Raw genomic sequence first — 21208 nt, 5'->3', positions numbered from 1 at the left:
TACACTTTGGACTGAAGTAAAGTAAATATCAGCATTGTTAAAAAATACACAATGATTAATGAGCAACATTAAAACTAAATAGTTTGTGCCTCCAACATTAGACAACTATACTGAAATCCCTCAAATTGCTTAACTAGGTAAATGAAATCAAATTGTATTTGTTACATGCTTCGTAAACAACAGGTGTAGACTAACAGTGAAATGCTTACTTACGAGCTCTTCCCCACAATGCAGAGAGAAACATAGAAAAATCATAGAAAAAATAATAACAAATATACAATGAGTAATGATAACTTGGCTATATACCCCAGTACCAGTACCAAGTCCAAGTTGATTACATTTTTGTACACTATTTTAGCTGAACAGCATACCAATCACCTTAAAACCCATACAGTATGTTCACATGTATTTAATATAGAGTTCACATGTTAACACCACCTTTTCACATGTGAGGAGAATAACATGTTTACCCCTCACATGTGAATTGCAGATTCACGCGGAATTTGCAGTTTTTCACGTGGAAAACGTTCACATGTGAAAAGGGTTCAAATACTGTCACATCTGTAGTTTCATTGTATCACATGTTGAAATTTTGCATCCCCATGTTGTCACATTTATTTCACATGAGATCATGTTTTCACATGTGCTGTAATGTTTTCACATATGTAGTTTTATGTTATCACAAGTTTGTTTACATTTTGACACATGTAATCATTTTAACTCACATAAACTCACGTGATCACATAAGATCATGTAAGGGTTGTGTGTGTGCCTGTGCGTGTGTGTCCAAACCCAGTTCACATGTGCGTGGTTTTATTGCAGTCATACAGGTTTTTCCACAAAGCCTCTCTTCTTCTTGAGATCATTCCATTTCCTTCTCCGAGATAAGATTTCCCTGAGAGTGTTCTCCTTTAATGTAGGTCAATTCAGTGACCTACATTGGACTCAATAATGATAATTACACATGGCAATGCTAACCAGGCCTGCTTCTCTGTGAGATTCCCGTGTGTATGAGAGAGAAAGAGAGAGATAAGGAGAGAGAGAGAAAGAGATGGACAGAGAGAAATAAAGAGCATGCGATAGAGAGATAGCGTGCCGTGAGCGCGAGTGAGAGTAGCTAAGATAATATTTTTCTTCTTTGCCGATCTGCCTTCAAATAAGTGGGAAATGAATGTTCGTTAATTGAAGTTTAATAAAATGTTTTGTGGGTTTGAATGGCTTTTGTGTTTGTCTCCCCTGCTATCCAATACAGGAGCAGGAGAGGAGATCTATGTCTCAAATGACACTCTATTCCCTACACTACTTTTGGCCGGGGCCCATACGGCTCTGGTCAAAAGTGGCACAATATATAGGGAATAGAGTGTGCCATTTGGGACACAACGGAGATCTGTCTGTTATCTGACCTAGGTAATCCTGAGTCTTTCAGGAGGAGGCACAAAGCAGGTCTTTGATAACACTGAATGCTCTGATAAAACATCACCACCACTAACTCCTCCAGGCAGTGAAGAAGCCAGAGTTTTGTCATCAAGAGCTGCCACCTAAAGAATCTGACATGTTTAGCAGTAGAAGCTCCATGCTCTACAATGAGACAACATAACTGCAGGAAAGCACTAGATCAGTGATATGCAACTCACAAGATGTACTTTGGGTTGTAACTTGCATCAATATTGCACTTCAAAACAGAGGAGCAGGAATGCTGGGTTCTCTATAGCAAACATTTATTCCAATATTGAGACAACACACTATTGCCATCTACCCTGATACATGTGCACTGAATGTTCAGAAGGATTTGTGGCGATAAACCAGCCAAGGACATCCCAGAAAGCATGCAGAAATCATTCATTCTCAATTTGCACCAGTTTTATCGAAATATCTTCTCTTTGACCACAGTGTAATAATAACAGCACACTTTTTAGATACCAAACATTGCCTACAATTTCATATATTGATTGAGAACCAGTTCTCATTTTCAGTTACAACCTATCAAATTAAAAAACAACCTGAAAAATAGGGACCTGATATGATAATATACTGTATATTTCGTTAAAAAGATTGTCAATCAACTTCTTCTTTTTTTATACGAACAATTGGATAAAGGCATTATTTACAATAATACTCTATGTTCTACAGCATCTCAAAATGACCATGCAGAGGGATACAGAGCTTAAATGAGTCATGTAGAATAGGCTTGATGTATAAATACGTTCTGTTAAAGATAGCCTTTGGCACAAATAGTTCATTATTCAAAAGTAATAAAAGGAAAGAAAAGCAGTCTAAAAATACCTCATAGATCACAGTCTCATAACATTAGGTCAAATCCTTCTCATTGTAACTATGAATAAAACCTCAATTAGATATTACTGATATGCACAGTTTAATAATTAATACAGTATTAAGGTCCTTGCAATGGAAAATTCTCTGAAATATAAAATGGAATTGTAACCCAAGATAAAACACAAGTCAAAAGCAGAAGAAAAAGCCTGTAGTAAAAGTACACTCTTGTCATCAATAGATAACATGTACAAGTATCACCACTTTACCTTTACTGTGTCTACTCAACTGTAAAATATACAAGGATACCTCTGTCCTCTGCTACAGTGTAACTTATATCACAGAGAAGCACAGTGCTTTACAGAGACAGTTCCAGTCATGATACCCAACGCTTACGAGTCAAATGCTACTAAGAAAGATGTGTAAAGAAAGTAGAAAGAGCATTTTAAACCGGCCAAAACACTGCCTGACAGTTTACACACACACACACACACACACACACACACACACACACACAGATTTTTGAGTCCCAAATAGCACCCTATTCCCTACATAGTGCACTACTAGGGCCCTGGTCAAAAGTAGTGCACTATATCAGGAATAGGGTGCCATTTCAGCCTAGCCTCAAACACTAGACGTAACATACTGTAGTAAACATAAACCTGTGACAGTCAAATTAGTACATGTTACGTTTGGTATGGTTACATAAGAGATAAGGTTCCTTAAGCCAAAAACCAATGTACAGAGGTTGGTTGGGGTGGATGGCTCGGCATGTAGGGCAAACGCCTAGCAACTCAAAGGTTGCATGTTTAAGTCACATATTGACAATTTTAGCATTTTCGCTAATTAGCAACTTTGCAAATACTTACATTTTTTTAGCTACTTTGCAACTACTTAGCATGTTAGCTAACCCTTCCACCTAACACTAACTCCTAACCTTAACCCTAACATTAAACCCTATCTCCTAGCCTAGCTAACGTTAGCCACCTAGCCAGCTAACTAGCTAATGTTAGCCACAACAAATTGGAATTCGTAACATATCATACGTATTGCAAATTTGTAACATATTGTATGAATTGCAATTCGTAACATATCATATGGATGATGGACATACACAAATGAATACATACCATACGAAATGTAAAGTATTGTACCAAACGGAGGGAGACAGATTTGAATGTACTATGTCTACCCCTGAGTCTAAGTTGGCCATTTGGGATGTAGACACCATGCAAAAGCATGTACAGTATGTTGGTAGAATAAATCCAAACAGTGTTATTGTGATAGAACAAACACAACCTGGTCATTGAATATAAAGGTGTAGGAAACACAGTTTTTGTGCAGTTCACAGCATATTTAATTTAGCTACAGTAGGAATGCTAAGCACTTATGGTCATCAACACAGTTTTCTCTAGGGAATGTGGCATCTATACAGCAAATAATACAACATGTAGTTCTCTAACTATATCAAGTTCCAAATTTTCTCTGTATTTATTTGTACTCTATGCACAGTATTTCATCTAAATCCGGGGTGTCAAACATACGGCCCCACGAGGGGGTCCAATCCGGCCTGCGGGTGGTTTGAGTAAGAACTCAATATACTTTAAATTACTAAAACTAAATCAAAACTGTGTAGAAATGATAAAGGACCTACATTAATACAGTTTCTTGACTGTGTCCAGCTTGCTAATAATCCCCAAAAGCCAGACAGTCAGGGAGCATGGAAAATTCCAAAATGGATGGATAGAGGACTACAGTATGTCTTGCAAATTTTGATGGCGTGGAAATATAACACATTTTTGAAGACCGAATGCGGCCCACGGGGCAAAATCATTCTGACACCCCTGATCTAAATAGTGTGGGTGGTTTAGCACACAGTTCAAAACGATTTACGATGCAGACAATTAAAGGATTATCGTTTCCTCCGTTATGGTACACGACTTTGTAATATCCCACTAAAGCATTACATAGGGGGTAGTATTGAACTTTGTGGAAAAAAAGGAAAACAAAAACATTGATAACCCACTTTTGAAAATATTTCAAATTGAACACAATTCCAGTGCTATTATGTTTCTATTAGAGTACATAAGAACATAGTAAACCGCTCTACAACACCAAAAAGGTTGTGCTTTTGTGGGAACAATTACAAATATCATGCTGAATAAAGCCTGCTTTGTGACTAATAAAATGTATCTGGATACAACGTTTGGCGATGGATTGGCTCTTATCATAGATGCAGTGGAAGAGGTCAACGTCCCCAAGAGTGCAACAATCCCTCCCACTGACTGTTCTTTTCTTGAAAATTCTGTGAACATCCAAGTGAACAAGGGCAGTATCCCAAATGGCATCCTCTTTCCTATATAGTGTACAACTTTTGACCAGAGCCCTATGGGTCCTGGTCAAAAGCAGGTACTATATAGGGAATACAGTTCCATTTGGGACACAGCCAAGTGACAACGCTCTTCCTCTACAAACCGGGTGTTGATGAAGTCCCCTTGTAGAAAACGTTCCTGGTGTTATCCGGGCTGTTCCCTCGCTCTGGGATCAGGATGATGTTCCCTTTCCCTTTCCTCCGGAGTGTGGAGTCCCGGCTGGAGGCCACAGAGTGGGGCTCTGAGGGGACCTCACCCCCCTCTACTGGGGTCACTCTGATGGTGGTGATCCCCTGCTGTTGATGGAGGGAATGCTCCCCGCCCCCTGCGTTCTGTGTATTGGTGGCAGCAGTGGGATTTGCATGTCTCCTCCTGTCTATGGAGCCAATGGAGCCGTCCCTCATGGACAGGGACTCGCAGCTCTCTGAATCTCTATTCAGGTCATTCAGCTCGAATGACTGGCCCTGGCTGCATCCACCGATACCACCACCCCCACACTGGTCCTGGGACCTCCAGGTCTTCCAGGAACCCCCACTGCTAATATCCGTCGAAGGGGCGTGAACCATGGGGCGGTTGTTGTTGTTCTCAGGATGGGCGTCCACCCTCACGATGGCTCCAGTGCTGCCTGAGATGCTGCCCACGGAGCTGCCCAACGTGCTGCATGTCGTGCCCATGGGATTTGGTTCATTCAGGGCTCTGTAGCGGAGGGACCCTCCGGTGTAGCCGTCCATGCAGCCCTCGTCCATACTCTTGGAGTGAGTCTGGAGCAGACCCTGCTGTTTGGACATGGCAATCACCTGCATGATCCGCGGCTGCTGGTTGCCATTCATAGTCCTGCATGGGGCAGTTGCCTTCTCAGCAGCCTTCACCCAGTTCACATGAGCTCCACTATTGCATATATCACCGCCACCTACATCTCCCGCACCCATCTTGGGCGAGGGGTTGTTGAAGTTCTCATGCGTCTCCTCTGGGATATGGACCAGCTGTGAGGAACCAGGTCGGGACTGCATAGAGACTCTGGCCCCTCCTGTTATGCCGCTGCAGTCTCTGGGTAGTGTGGTGCTGGCCCCGGTGGCTAGCTTCACATACTGCGTTGGCAGATCGACCCCGTTGATCCCCACGGCTGAGGGCTCAGAGCTGTACCTCATGGAGTCCATGCTCCCCCGGTGGTGGGGTGACTGGGCCGCCGCCTCACCCTCCATCACCTAATAAGAAGAAGAAAAAGAAGAAGACAAAAACATATTTATTTTCTTTTATAGCTTTTTTTTATTTCAGAAATACGCGTTTCAATGTGTTTAAACATGAGAAGAAACAAGCATTATAAAAGCACATCATTAGTAGGCTACAACAATTGTAAATTGTATTAACTGTTTAACCTGCAGGGAGTGCTTTCGGCTCTCTTGATTCTTGCTCTTCCACTGAGAGAGGAGCTGTTTGGAGCGGGAGGAGTCCATGGAGGCATGGTGACTGTGGTGGATGGTGGCGTTGCGGCGTGTGTCATCATCCATCGCTGGCGTGTGGACACGGGGGAGGGTGTGGCTGAACGTCACCTGAGGGCAGCAATTTGTAACCTTATTTATTCAAAATCATTTTTTAAATGATGTCACAGCAAAATGTTTTTAATAACTATTTTTAGGAACCTGTAAAAATACTGAAAGACCAATAGAGTAAAGTAAAGTATGTTGAATATCTGCGTATGAATTAAATAAAATGAACAAAGTCACCATGCTCTCCTTTCCCATGGGGCTGCGGGGCGAGGTGATGACCTCCACGTCAGCACTGGACCTCTTCAGGTTGGTGAGGGAGCCAGAGGAGGGATCTCGGTGGTGGGGGTTATGGTGGAGGATGCCCTCGGAGTGGGAGGTAGAGAGACCGTCCATATTGCCGCTGCAGCTCTTCACCTGTAAATGGCGCATTGCCTCCTGGCTGATGTGGGGTAAAGGACAGGGATCGCGGGGCTGGGGAGGAGGACAGCTGCAGCTATCCTCACTGGGCTGGAAGTTCCCCACTGCGAAAAGACCCTGGAGATAGAGGAGAGACGGAGCTTTACAATATTATCTCTCATACACACAATCTCTTTAGTCCAATCCTTTCAAACAAACAAGTACTGTAGCAACTGTACATCAAATGATGATTATTCATCAGTAAAAGCGTTATCTGTAACAGTCTTTCTACCAAAAAACACAAATAATAAGTAGTATCTCTAAGAAAGTATCAGCAGAACATACTAAGTAGACAGCTATTCCCCCGCCCAGCAGAAAGCCCAGGTAGACATCAATAGCATGGTTCTTGTACTGGATGATCCGGGTCAGCCCACAAATGATGGCACAGATGATGAAGGAGAAGACCAGCAGAGGCTTCAGTAGTTTAGAAGACTCAGTAAGCGTGCTGTTGAAGTACATCTACAGACAGACCAAGGACACAAAGGCATTGTCATCATCAATAGCATCATTATCATTATCGTCGTTCATGTCATTATCATCATCATCAGCATCATCGTTGTCATCGTTGAGGTCGTCATCATCATCATCATCATCAACAATTGCAATTGACTCAGCCACATTAGCTTGTGGCTGAAATCCTTATGGAACAATCCACATTGTCTGCAAGATTCCAAACCACAACTAGGCCTACATGAATGAATAACATTGCCATGTCTTTCCATTTAAACCTTTCAACTAAGCACATTAAACAACACAGCTCCATACAAATACATTCATTTAGCTCTAGATGTTGCTGCATGTCCTCTCCCCCATGAGAAGGAACTGTGTGCGTCCCAAATGGGATCCTATTCCCTATAATTGTGTATTACGTTTGACCATGGCCCATAGAGCTCTGATCAAAAGTAGTGCACTATGTGGGGAATATGGTGCCATTTGGGACATATACTTTAGATTTGTATAGTATGGTTGTGTTCCAGAGCTGTGAGTCAGCATCCTGCATCCTCTCCCTCAGAGCGACTTTATAACAGCAGATTTATTACTGCCAGGCCCTACTGTGGACACAGCCAGCGCTCGATACTGTTCAGACCTGGGTTCAAATAGTATTTTTGTTCAAATATTTTCAGCGTTTGATATAGTCTTCCTGGAGTGTCAGATGTTTTTTGTTTTTTTTTGCACTTTTGGCACTATTCCTTTGGTTTCCAATGCACCAGGTAAGCTTGATCAAGTGTAACTAAAGTTGTCGAAATACAACAAATACTATTTGAACCCAGGTCTGCTACTGTCTCTCCTGTGAGTCGTGGCTAATGCAGCCTAGCGGCATGCATCATCTACCCTCAGGCACCTGAGGCTTTGAGTTCTTTAGTGCCTGTCAGCGTTTACAGACTCATCTACTATAGTGGTGCAGGAAAAAAAAATGTTAGTCTAACCTTGAGGATTATGGGAGACTTTTATAGTTATTTGGTCTGACAGTGTGATGTATTGGATGTGCTGTATGTGACTACATAGTGGACCTAGGGTGCCTTCAGAAAGTACTCACACCACTTGACTTTTCCACATTTTGTTGTGTTACAGCCTGAATTTAAAATAGATTAAATTGAGATTTTGTGTCATTGATTTTCACACAATACCCCGTAATGTCGAAGTGGAATTATGTTTTTAGAAATGTTTACAAATTAATTGTGACTCGTTTCAGGAAACTAGGCATATGTTGCACGTCAATACTTCACAGGAGAGCCATTTTAATGTAAACTTTTATTTATTTATCATAATGCGTTTTTTTGCAGAAATGCCTTCTGGAACATGTGAACAGTCATGTGATTTAATATCAAACTATGCCATCTGTAAATATGATGTCACGACTTCCGCCGAAGTCGGTCCCTCTCCTTGTTTGGGCGGTGTTCGGCGGTCAGCGTCACCGACCTTCTAGCCATCACTGATCCATTTTTCATTTTCCATTGGTTTTGTCTTGTTTTCCTTCACACCTGGTTCAATTACATGTTGTGTATTTAACCCTCTGTTTCCCATCATGTCCTTGTCGGAGATTGTTTATTGTAAGTGTTTGTGTAGGTCTGTACTGGTGTGCGCCGGGTTATGTTACCCATTGATTTTTATTATTATGTTTTCTGGTGGTTTTTTTTGTAATAAACTGCGCCGTTGGAAACACAGTTATTTCTCTCCTGCATCTGACTTCTCTGCCGCCATTTAAACACCCCTTACATATGAATACAATTGTTAAATTATTAGCCTAGTTGGTTTAGCCACGGAAAAAGAGGGAACCTTCCCGCTAGCCATGATTGGCTGAGATAATGAATGGGCTGGACATGCCAAGAGATGAGTTTGGATTGGTCTGCCATGTAGCACGCTTTTGTCTATAACATTTTTGAAAGATATCATGTAGTAAAACTGCAAAAGTGTTGCTCTCCACTTTCTGGAGGACCGGGTTACATCTTCAAACTAAGGGCAACCATTGCATCCGTGACAGAGAGGGTGAAGCATCCCTCCATGTATATGGGTAAGAGAGTCTAGCTAACTCGTTTTTCAGTGTAGTAATATTATTAATCTCTCAGAGCCATTTGTATTGCTAGTTACAGCCTAATGTTAGCTAGCTAACATTGAATCTGATCAGTCCCGTGTGGCTCAGTTGGTAGAGCATGGTGTTTCCAACGCCAGGGTTGTGGGTTTGATTCCCACGGGGGACCAGTACGGGGGAAAAAATGTATGAAATGTATGCATTCACTACTGTAAGTCGCTCTGGATAAGAGCGTCTGCTAAATGACTAAAATGTTTTAAAAAAATCAGAGTGACCTGTTCTCTCATTTGTGTCTGGAAGTACCTAGCAAGTTAGCCAACATTAGCCAGTTAGCTTGGGTGCCTGACTGCTGTTGTTAGGTCAGAATGCTCGAATCAACCCTACTCCTTGGCCAGAGCGTCCAGTGTGCGCTCTGAATGCTCCGAGAGTGAAACGCTCTGAATTTATGAATGGACAATCTGACAACGCTCTGAGTTTACAAACACCCAGAAAACACTCTTGCACTCCAGATTAAATTTACAAACACACCCGTACTATAAACCAGCCTTTAGTCTTGAAATCTTTGGTTGTTTAGTACATGGCCTCACATGTGAATCCTTAAAGAGATGGGTGGGGCTGAATGGGTCTATACAAAGAAGAGCTCTCCAGTAGGTGTACCAAAACATTTAAGGGCCATTTTCTCAAAAGTGATTTTACAAGTTTAACAACTTTCAAAGCAGAATTACTTTCCCATTGTTCCTCAACTGTAGTGTATGATATACTATTTTCGAGGTCTGAGTCTCTACTTTTATCCAAAGTAAAAAACACAATTTCAAATTTTGCTACGTAAGACCAAATCGAGCCAGTCGCTCACATTTTAAAAATCCAAAGCTGAAATGTCTTGAGTCAATAAGTATTCAACCCTTTTGTTATGGCAAGCCTAAATAAGTTCAGGAGTAAGAATGTGCTTAACAAGTCACACAATAAGTTCCATGGACTCACTCTGTGCGCAATAATAGTGTTTAACATGATTTTTTAACAATGACTACCCCATCTCTACCCCACAGATACGATTATATATAAGGTCCCTCAGTCGGGCAGTGAATTTCAGGCACAGATTCAACGGCAAAGACCAGGGAGGTTTCCAATGGTTTGCAAAGAAGGGCACCTATTGGTAGATGGATAAAAAAGAATCCCTTTGAGTATAGTGCACTTATTACACTTTGGATGGTGTTTCAATACAACCTGTCACTAAAAAGATACAGGCGCCCTTCCTAACTCAGTTGCCGGAGAGGAAGGAAACCGCTCAGGGATTTCACCATGAGGCCAATGGTGATTTTAAAACAGTTACAGAGTTTAATGGCTGTCATAGGAGATAACTGAGGATGGATTAACAACATTGTAGTAACTCCACAATACTAACATAAATGAAGGAAGCTTGCACAGAATAAAGTAATACTGCAAAAAATGTGGCAAAACATTTTACTTTTTGTCCTGAAAACAAAGTGTTATGTTTTGGGACAAATCAAACACATCACTGAGTACCACTCTTCATATTTTCAAGCATGGGGGTGGCCTCATCATTTTATGCATATGCTTGTCATCTGCAAGGACTAGGGAGTTTTTTAAGATACAAATAAATGGAATAGAGCTAAGCACAGGTAAACTCCAAGAGGAAATCTTGGTTCAGTCTTCCTTCCAGCAGACACTGGGAGATAAATTCACCTTTCAGCAGGACAATTACTAAATATACACTGCTTACCAAGATTTTATTGCTTACCAAGATGACATGTAATTTTTTTGAGTGGCCTAGATACAGTCAAGTTAAATTGGGCTTGGAAATCTATGGCAAGCCTTTAAAATGGCTGTCTTGTGATGATCAAAAATGAACTTGACAGAGATTGAAGAATTTTTAAAAGGATAATAGGCAAATAATGAACAATCCAGGAGGATAAATGGCATGACATTGGGCCTCAGGATCTCGTCACGGTATCACTGTGCATTCAAATTGCCATCGGTAACATGCTATTGTGTTTGTTGTCCGTAGCTTATGCCTGCCCATACCATAACCTCACCGCCACCATGTTCCCAACGTTGACATAAGACAATCGCTCGCCCGCACGATGCCATACACGCAGTCTGCCATCTGCCGGTACATTTGAAACCGGGATTAATCCATGAAGAGCACACTTCTCCAGTGTGCCAGCAGCCATCGAAGGTGAGCATTTGCACACTGAAGTCGGTTACGACGCAGAACTGCAGTCAGGTCAAGACCCTGGTGAGGACAATGAGCACGCAGATGAGCTTCAATGAGACGGTTTCTGACAGTTTGTGCAGAAATTCTTCAGTTGTGCAAACCCACATTTTCATCAGCTGTCTGGGTGACTGAACTTAGACAATCCTGCAACTGAAGAAGCCGAATGTGGAGGTCCTGGGATGGCGTGGTTACACGTGGTCTGCGGTTGTGAGGCAGGTTGGACGTACAGCAAAATTCTCAAAAACGATGTTGGAGGCGGCTTATGGTAGAGAAATGAACATTCAATTCTCTGGCAAAAGTTTTGGTAGACATTCCTGCAGTCAGCATGCCAATTGCATAATCCCTCAAAACTTGAGACATCTGTGGCACTGTGTTGTGCGACAAAACTGCATATTTTAGAGTGGCCTTTTATTGTCCCCAATACAAGGTGCATCTGTGTGATCATCATGCTGTCTATTCAGCTTCTTGATATGCCACACCTGTCAGGTGGATGGATTATCTTGGCAAAGGAGAAATGCTCACTAACAGGGATGTAAAGAAATTTGTGCATAACATTTGAGAGAAATATGCTTTGTGTATATATGGAAAATGTCTGGAAGCCTAAATCAGATGTAGGTTCTTCACCACGACCCCAACCCACCCCTCTCAAATATATATAACAGTGCATTCGGAAAGTATTCAGACCCCTTGACTTTTTCTACATTTTGTTAAGTTACAGCTTTATTCTAAAATTGATTAAAAAGTGTTTTTCACCCTCATCAATCTACACACAATACCCCATAATGGCAAAGCAAAAACTGATTTTTTAGAAATTTTTGCAAATGTATTCAAAATAAAAAACAGAAATACCTTATTTATTGAAAATGTAATTATTGACAATGAAAAAGTGGGACTGTTGTTCCCTTGTCATATAATTGGTACATTAACTATCAATATAGCATTAAACATAGTTTTCCAGATTGTATTTGGACAACAACTAAAAAATTGCGATATGAATATTGGATCAAGGACAGAGACAACCTGGTTAAATTTGGGTCCTGAGGCAATACCAGTTGAGAACCACTGCTGTAGAGTGTTTGTGTGAGTATGATGGTTACTCACAGAGATGTAGACGGCGGCAAAGGAAGCCAGTGTGGCATGCTGAGACGGAAAAGACTTTCTGGAAAGGAACAAGGAAAGAGGGGAAGAGGAGAGGATGGACAGAAATAGATAGTTTAGTGTTGGAGCCAACATTGACTGTACAAATCAGTGGAGGACACAGGTTAATGCCACGACCATCAAACAAACTCACTAAATAGGAAGGTACAATCTGTGTTCTCTACAAATGTTGTTCATGATTTAATTTGATTTACCTACACACTGAAGAAGGCTGTTACGCCGAAACGTCTGTGTATGCTATCCTGATGCAGTAAAAATAAAAAAAATACATGGAAAATGAATGAAGCTTTATGTGACATAACTTTGAGTGCGGACCCATCAAACTTCATTAGTTATCTGAATTCACGGGTTTTACACACTAACCGAACATCTGGGAGAGCGTGATGGTACTTTCTTTATTTACAATCCCCAAAATATATTATATCTTATGGCATGTTTGTTCAGTAGGTGAGAGAATTCTGTTGAGCTGAAACATTCCTAAATGCTGCAGAACATCACACACAGTACCAGTCAAAGGTTTGGACACACCTACTCATTCAAGGGTTTTTCTTTATTTTTACTTTTTTCTACACTGTAGAATAATAGAGAAGACATCAAAACTATGAAATAAAACATATGGAATCATGTAATAACCAAATAAGTTTGCACTGATGACAGCCTTGCACAATCCGTTAACCATTTGGAAAACACAATCCAGTAACATACAGTGAGGGAAAAAAGTATTTGATCCCTTGCTGATTTTGTACGTTTGCCCACTGACAAAGAAATGATCAATCTATAATTTTAATGGTAGGGTTATTTGAACAGTGCAAGACAGAAAAACAACAGAAAAATCCAGAAAAATGCATGTCAAAAATGTTATAAATTGATTTGCATTTTAATGAGGGAAATAAGTATTTGACCCCTCTGCAAAACATGACTTAGCACTTGGTGGCAAAACCCTTGTTGGCAATCGCAGAGGTCAGACGTTTCTTGTAGTTGGCCACCAGGTTTGCACACATCTCAGGAGGGATTTTGTCCCACTCCTCTTTGCAGATCTTCTCCAAGTCATTAAGGTTTCGAGGCTGATGTTTGGCAACTGGAACCTTCAGCTCCCTCCACAGATTTTCTATGGGATTAAGGTCTGGAGACTGGCTAGGCCACTCCAGGACCTTAATGTTCTTCTTCTTGAGCCATTCCTTTGTTGCCTTGGCCGTGTGTTTTGGGTCATTGTCATGCTGGAATACCCATCCACGACCCATTTTCAATGCCCTGGCTGAGGGAAGGAGGTTCTCACCCAAGATTTGACGGTACATGGCCCCGTCCATTGTCCCTTTGATGCGATGAAGTTGTCCTGTCCCCTTAGCAGAAAAACACCCCCAAAGCATAATGTTTCCACCTCCATGTTTGACGGTGGGGATGGTGTTCTTGGGGTCATAGGCAGCATTCCTCCTCCTCCAAACACAGCGAGTTGAGTTGATGCCAAAGAGCTCCATTTTGGTCTCATCTGACCACAACACTTTCACCCAGTTGTCCTCTGAATCATTCAGATGTTCATTGGCAAACTTCAGACGGGCATGTATATGTGCTTTCTTGAGCAGGGGGACCTTGCGGGCGCTGCAGGATTTCAGTCCTTCACGGCGTAGTGTGTTACCAATTGTTTTATTGGTGACTATGGTCCCAGCTGCCTTGAGATCATTGAGAAGATCCTCCCATGTAGTTCTGGGCTGATTCCTCACCATTCTCATGATCATTGCAACTCCACGAGGTGAGATCTTGCATGGAGCCCCAGGCCGAGGGAGATTGACAGTACTTTTGTGTTTCTTCCATTTGCAAATAATCGCACCAACTGTTGTCACCTTCTCACCAAGCTGCTTGGCGATGGTTTTGTAGCCCATTCCAGCCTTGTGTAGGTCTACAATCTTGTCCCTGACATCCTTGGAGAGCTCTTTGGTCTTGGCCATGGTGGAGAGTTTGGAATCTGATTGATTGATTGCTTCTGTGGACAGGTGTCTTTTATACAGGTAACAAACTGAGATTAGGAGCACTCCCTTTAAGAGTGTGCTCCTAATCTCAGCTCGTTACCTGTATAAAAGACACCTGGGAGCCAGAAATCTTTCTGATTGAGAGGGGGTCAAATACTTATTTCCCTCATTAAAATGCCAATCAATTTATAACATTTTTGACATGCGTTTTTCTGGATTTTTCGGTTGTTATTCTGTCTCTCACTGTTCAAATAAACCTACAATTAAAATTATAGACTGATAATTTCTTTGTCACTGGGCAAACGTACAAAATCAGCAGGGGATCAAATACTTTTTTCCCTCACTGTAACTATAAAACATATACTTTCATATGTGCACATGAGCTTCTTTCAACATAAAAACCCACTTTTTGACTGGGGTAACTCATTGAAAAGCACTGGTTAATCCATTGTATACAGTGCCTTCAGAAAGTATTCACACCCCTTGACTTTTTCCACATTTTGTTGTGTTACAGACTAAATTGAAAATGTATTAAACTGAGATTCATTGTCACTGGCCTACACACAATACCCCATCATGTCAAAGTGGAGTTATGATTTAAGACATTTTTACAAATGAATTACAAATGAAAATATGAGATGTCTTGAGTCAATAAGTATTCAACCCTTTTGTTATGGCAAGCCTAAATAAGGTCAGGAGTAAAAATTTGCATAACAAGTCACATAATAAGTTGCATGGACTCACTCTGTGTGCAATAATAGTGTTTAACATGATTTTTGAATGACTACCTCATCTCGGTACCACCACACAGGGACCTCTGTAAGATCCCTCAGTCGAGCAGTGAACTTCAAACACAGATTCAACCACAAAGACCAGGGAGATTTTACAATGCCTCGCAAAGAAGGGCAACTATTGGTAGATGGGTAAAAATAAAAAGCAGACATTGAATATCCCTGTGAGCATGGTGAAGTTATTAATTACACTTTGAATGGTGAATGAATACATCCACTCACTGCAAAGATACAGGCATCCTTCCTAACTCAGTTGCCAGAGAGGAAGGCAACCGCTCAGTAATTTCATCATGAGGCCAATGGTTACTTTAAAACAGTTACAGAGTTTAAGGCTGTGATAGGAGAAAACTGAGGATGGATCAACAACATTGTAGATACTCAACAATACTAGCCTAATTGAGAGAGTAAAAATAAGGAAGCCTGTAAAGAATTCAAATATTTCAAAACATGCATTCACATTTCAGCAGGACAATAACCTAAAACACAAGGCCAAATCTACACTGGAGTTGCTTACCAAGAAGACAGTGAATGTTCCTGAGTGGCCGAGTTACAGTTTTGACTTAAATCTACTTGAAAATCTATGGCAAGACCTGAACATTTGACGGAGCTCCTAAAGACTTACCCAGAAAGACACAGCTGTAATCATTGCCAAAAGTGCTACAAAGTATTGACTCAAGGGTGTGGATACTTATGTAAATTAGATATTTCTATTTTTCATATTAAATACATTTTCAAAAAAAAATCTAAACATGTTTTCAGTTTGTCATTATGAGGTATTGTGTGTAGATGGGTGAGAAAAAAAATATGTTTAATCCATTTTTAATTCAGGCTGTAACAGAACAAAATGTGGAATAACTCAAGGGGTATCAAATCAAATCAAATTGTATTGGTCGCCTACACATATTTAGCAGATGTTATTGCGGGTGTAGCGAAATGCTTGTATTCCTAGCTCCAACAGTGCAGTAATATCTAACAATTCACAACAATACAGACAAATCTAAATGAGAAATAATTGAATTAAAAAATACATAAATATTAGGAGTCCGGAGAATATATATACATATATACAGTATATATATATATATATATATATATATATATATATATATGTATGTATATGTGTGTGTGTGTGTGTGTGTGTGTGTGTGTGTGTGTGTGTGTGATGGGATGTATAGACATTATGGACAGTATGTGGATAGAATATTTAGTATATCTGTAGCACAGGAGGTTGGTGCCACCTTAATTGGGAAGACGGGCTCGGGGTGCCATTCCATTTACTCCGTTCCAGACATTATTATGAGCCTTCCTCCCATCAGCAACCTCCACTGATCTGTAGAATACTTAGGATAGAATAGTATATGTACAGCAATAGCTGAATAGGATGGCATTAACTAGAATACAGTATATATGGTATATGTCTATGTACATAGGGTAGCATCCTTTAAGGTGCAGGTTTGAGTGATCGGGTGGTAGCCAGCTATTGACAGTGACTAAGTTCAGGGCAGGGTAGTGGGTGGAGGCCGGTTAATGATGGCTATTTAACAGTCTGATGGGCTTGAGATAGAAGCTGTTTTTCAGTCTCTTGGTCCCAGCTTTGATGCACCTGTACTGACCTCATCTTCTGAATGATAGCGGGGTGAACAGGCTGTGGCTCGGGTAGCTGAGGTCCTTGATGATCTTCTTGGCCTTCCTGTGACACCGGGTGCTGTAGATGTCCTGGAGGGCAGGCAGTGTGCCCCCGGTGATGCATTGGGCAGACCGCACCACCATCTAGAAAGCCCTGCGGTTGCAGGCAGTGCAGTTGCGGTACCAGGCGGTGATACAGCCCGATAGGATGCTCTCAATTGTGCATCTGTATAAGTTTGTGAGGGTTTTACAGGCCGAGCCAAATTTCTTCAGCTTCAGCTTTTGCACCTTCTTCACCACCCTGTCTGTGTTGGTGGATCATTTCAAATTGTCAGTGATGCTTTCGCCGAGGAACTTTAAGCTTTTTACCTTCTCCACTGAGGCCCCATCGATGGGGGCGTGCTCCCTTTGCTGTCTCCTGAAGTCCATGATAAGTTCCTTAATTTTGTTGATGTTGAGGGAGAGGTTATTTTTGGGGCCCTAACCTCCTCTTTGTAGGCTGTCCCATCATTGTTGGTAATCAGGCCAACTACTGTTGTGTCGTCTGCAAACTTGATGATTGAGTTGGAGGTCTGCGTGGCCACAGAATCATAGGCGAACAGAGACTACAGGAGGGGGCTGAGAAGGCACCCTTGTGTTGTTTCCTACATTCACGACATGAGGTGCGGCCCGTCAGGATGTCCAGGAACCAGTTGCGCAGGGAGGGTTTCAGACCCAGGGCCCCGAGTTTATTGATGAGCTTGGAGGGTACTATGCTGTTGAAGGAGGACGTGTAGTCAATAAACAGCATTCTTACATAGCTATTCCTCTTGTCCAGATGGGATTGGGCAGTGTGCAGCGCGATGGAGATTGCATCGCCTGTGGATCTATTGGGGCACTATGCAAATTGAAGTGGGTCGAGGGTGTCAGGTAAGGTGGAGGTGATATGATCTTTAACTAGCCTCTCAAAGCACTTCATGATGACAGAAGTGAGTACTACGGAGCGATAGTCATTTAGTTCAGTTGCCTTTACTTTCTTGGGTACAGCATCAATGATGGACATCTTGAAGCAAGTGGGGACAGCAGACTGGAATAGGGAGAGATTGAATATGTCTGTAAACAGCTGGTCTGCACATTCTGTGAGGAAGCGGCTAGGGATGCCATCTGGGCCAGCAGGCTTTCGAGGGTTAACACAATTAATTAAATTTCTTACTCACATTGGCCATAGAGAATGAAAGCCCACAGTCCTCGGGAGCCTGCGTTGTTGGCACTGTGTTATCCTCAAAATGGGTGAAGGTGTTTTGCTTGTTCGGGAACAAGACGTCGGTGTCTACGAAGTGGCTGTTTTCCCCTTTGTAATTTGGGATTGTTTGGAGTCCCTGCCACATACGTCTTGTGTCTGAGCCGTTGAGTTGCGACTCCACTTTGTCTCTGTACTGATGTTTTGCCTGTTTGATTGCCTTACGGAGGGCATAACTGCACTGTTTGTATTTGATAAGTTCAAGGATCCAATTCAGGAAAGTCTTATTTCTGGTCGGAGCTACCGCTGCTTTGATATCCAAAAGTTATTTCCGGCTGTATGTAATAACACGTAAAACGTTCTAGGCTAATAATATAAGAAATAACACAAACATTAAAAAAAATACTGCAAAATTGCTTAGGAGCTAGAAGCAGAGCTGCCATGTCTATCGGCGCCATCTTCAGCTCTTCAGATGAATACTAAAGAGAAGAAAAACATTGAACTGTTGTACCAATCTCTTCTAGGGGTCTTTATATAGTTCATTAGAGTTAGACTGTTAGACAGTGGGCTAGGATGTCATAGAGAGGAACAGAGACTGTTTATGCCCTGAGCTACTGTCAGTTTTGAGCTTTTAATGGTGCAGGCTGAATTTAATGGTCCGTTTCATCTGTCTGTTCACAGGATGAATAAGACCATAAAGGCTATACATTAGTCTTAGAATGACTATGAGGGGCACAACAATATTAGACACAGATACGCATATTAATCTTCCATGGGTAATGGCACTGTCTGTCTTCAGCTCTTCAGGAGAATGGGATTACTTTTTAGATAAACCTCGATAATTCAATTCAGGGGAGACGGTAGCGAGAAACAACTGAACACAACACATCCCTTTTGAATGATAGTATCTCAAATGTTATGGTTTTACGTCTGCCGCTCTGGATGGAGAGCTATCTATCCAGGAGAAAGCAAAAAGTTTTCTTTAATTTATTTTTGGACAGTAATGATTTACACTGTGGTGTTCCTCAAGACACCTGCCTAGGCCCACTCCTCTACTCTATCTTGACTGATTTACCCTCAGTAATGAATAAAGCAAGAGTGGTTATGTATGCTGATGACTCTATAATGTATAGCGCTGCATGAACACACTGTATAATGAGCTAACAGTACTGAGCAAAGAACTAAGAACTGTGTTTGAGTGGGTTAACATGAATACATTTCTTAAATAAAATGCATTGTATTTGGTCGAATATATATGCTTGCCTCATGACCTTCAATTACACTTGTAAATGGATGTGTTCCCTGTAGAACAAGTAAAAAATACCAAATTACTTGGTATCACATTGGACACAGCTCTATCCTGGTCTGAACATATGTGACCCCTTTCAAGAAGTTAGGCGTATGTCGCATGTCACTACTTTACAGGAGAGACATTTGAACATTATTTTCATTTTTTTTTAATCTAAATGTGTTTTGGGGCAGAAATGGAACATGTGAACTTTTCTGTGCCATAATAACAAACTTATATTCTATCTGTAAATACAAATAAAACATTTACATTACAAGCCTAGTTGGTTTAGCCACAGAAAAAGACAGGAACCTGGCTGAGATAATGGATGGGCTGGACTTGCCGAGAGATGTGTTCGGATTGGTCTGCCATGTAGCACGCTTCTGTCTATAACATGAGCTGCTCAGTATGTGTAGATAATCCTTACTACTGCAGCTTTTTTGAAAGACATAACTTTAGCCCTGGAGAACTGCAAAAGTGTTGCTACTACTCTCAAAAACATTGCTGCCCATAATTTAGCGGACGCTATTGACAAAGATCAGTGAGAAAAAGTTGTGATGGACTACTTTCTGCACACATTCAGTGTGAACCGAAGTGGCTTGATACAACAACGGCCAAACAATCTGTATCTAACTACAAACCAAATGGAAAAGACACGCTGCCATGAAGCATACATCCATGTATACGGGTAACAGTCTAGCTACATTTTCTGATATTATACGTTCTAATTTTGCCAAAGTCATTTTCATATCAAGTTAAAGCGTACTGTTAGCTAGCTAGCGAGCATTAGCTTGATGGCTCGCTAGCTATCGTTATGTGTATGATCTGTGTAGTATAATTTACAACTCAGAAAGTCATTTGTATTGCTAGTTATAGCCTACTGTTAGCTAGCTAACACCGAACCTAGTTGGTTAGCTTTAGCTACCTGCAGATTCATACTCCAGCATTTCATGCATGTTTGCTAGCTATGCCAATATGTTTGTATTGTAGCTATGGGTTGGGATTATGGTTTATTGTTAAACTAGCTAGCTACATGTCTAAACAAAATACTCCACTTCGCCAGATGATTACATGATCCAACAAGTTAGCCAGGTGTGTCTGAGGGTGATTACGGCCATCTATTGTATTTCATGAACATGTGTACATGTCTAGTACACGTGTGACACATCCACTTACTTTAGCTAGATGTGGCTGGGGGGTGGTTATAGAATGTATTTCACATGGCCCATCAATTTAGACAAGTGTCTCTGGGTAAGCATCCTCTTAATAATTTCACCACTTTTAGTCTTGAAATCTTTGGTTGTTTACACCACTACTTTTTCACTCTGTTTAGGACATGGCCTCACATGTGAATCCTTAAAGAGATGGGTGGTGCTTAAGAGGGTGTGAATGATGCTGAATAGGTGTAGACAAAGAAGAGCTCTCCAGTAGGTGTACCAAAACATTCAAGGGCCATTTTCTCAAAAGCGGGGTTAGTGTTTCAACTTTCAAAGCAGAATTACTTTCCTATTGTTCCTGCAGTGATATACGATTTTGTAGCTCCGAGTCTCTACTTGTATCCAATATAAAAAACACAATTTCAAATGTTGCTACATTAGACCAAATAGAGGCATATATATATATATTTATATAGATCACATTGTAATTATAACAGATAAGAGCATTGCTATAACAAGAAAATTTTCTGAGTATGTAACATCCAGCACTCTGAATCAGGTGATTCAATCTTTGATTCTATCACACCTAGATTACTGTCATATGGTCATCTGCAGCAAAAAATAAACAAAAAAGCTCAAACTTGCCTAAAACA

The 21208-nt window shown here is 41.2% G+C and overlaps 1 protein-coding gene across 1 annotated transcript in view; it reads right to left on the bottom strand.

Moving 5' to 3' along the window:
- Positions 1-1701: 1701 nt before the first annotated feature.
- plppr4b (phospholipid phosphatase related 4b) overlaps positions 1702-21208 on the bottom strand; it is a 42439-nt gene continuing 22932 nt past the window's right edge. The window contains exons 5-9 of the mRNA XM_014157389.2: positions 12454-12511; positions 6872-7045; positions 6368-6664; positions 6020-6193; positions 1702-5848 (exon numbers count right to left, since the gene is read on the bottom strand). Of these exons, the coding sequence (XP_014012864.1) occupies positions 4739-5848; positions 6020-6193; positions 6368-6664; positions 6872-7045; positions 12454-12511 (1813 nt within the window). The 3' untranslated portion in view covers positions 1702-4738. The remainder of the gene's footprint in view (positions 5849-6019; positions 6194-6367; positions 6665-6871; positions 7046-12453; positions 12512-21208) is intronic.

This window comes from Salmo salar, chromosome ssa19 (genome assembly GCF_905237065.1).
Source record: "Salmo salar chromosome ssa19, Ssal_v3.1, whole genome shotgun sequence".
NCBI lineage: Eukaryota > Metazoa > Chordata > Actinopteri > Salmoniformes > Salmonidae > Salmo > Salmo salar.
The sequence above is the reverse complement of the archived record's forward strand: the minus strand, read 5'-3'. Positions and strand labels throughout refer to the sequence as shown.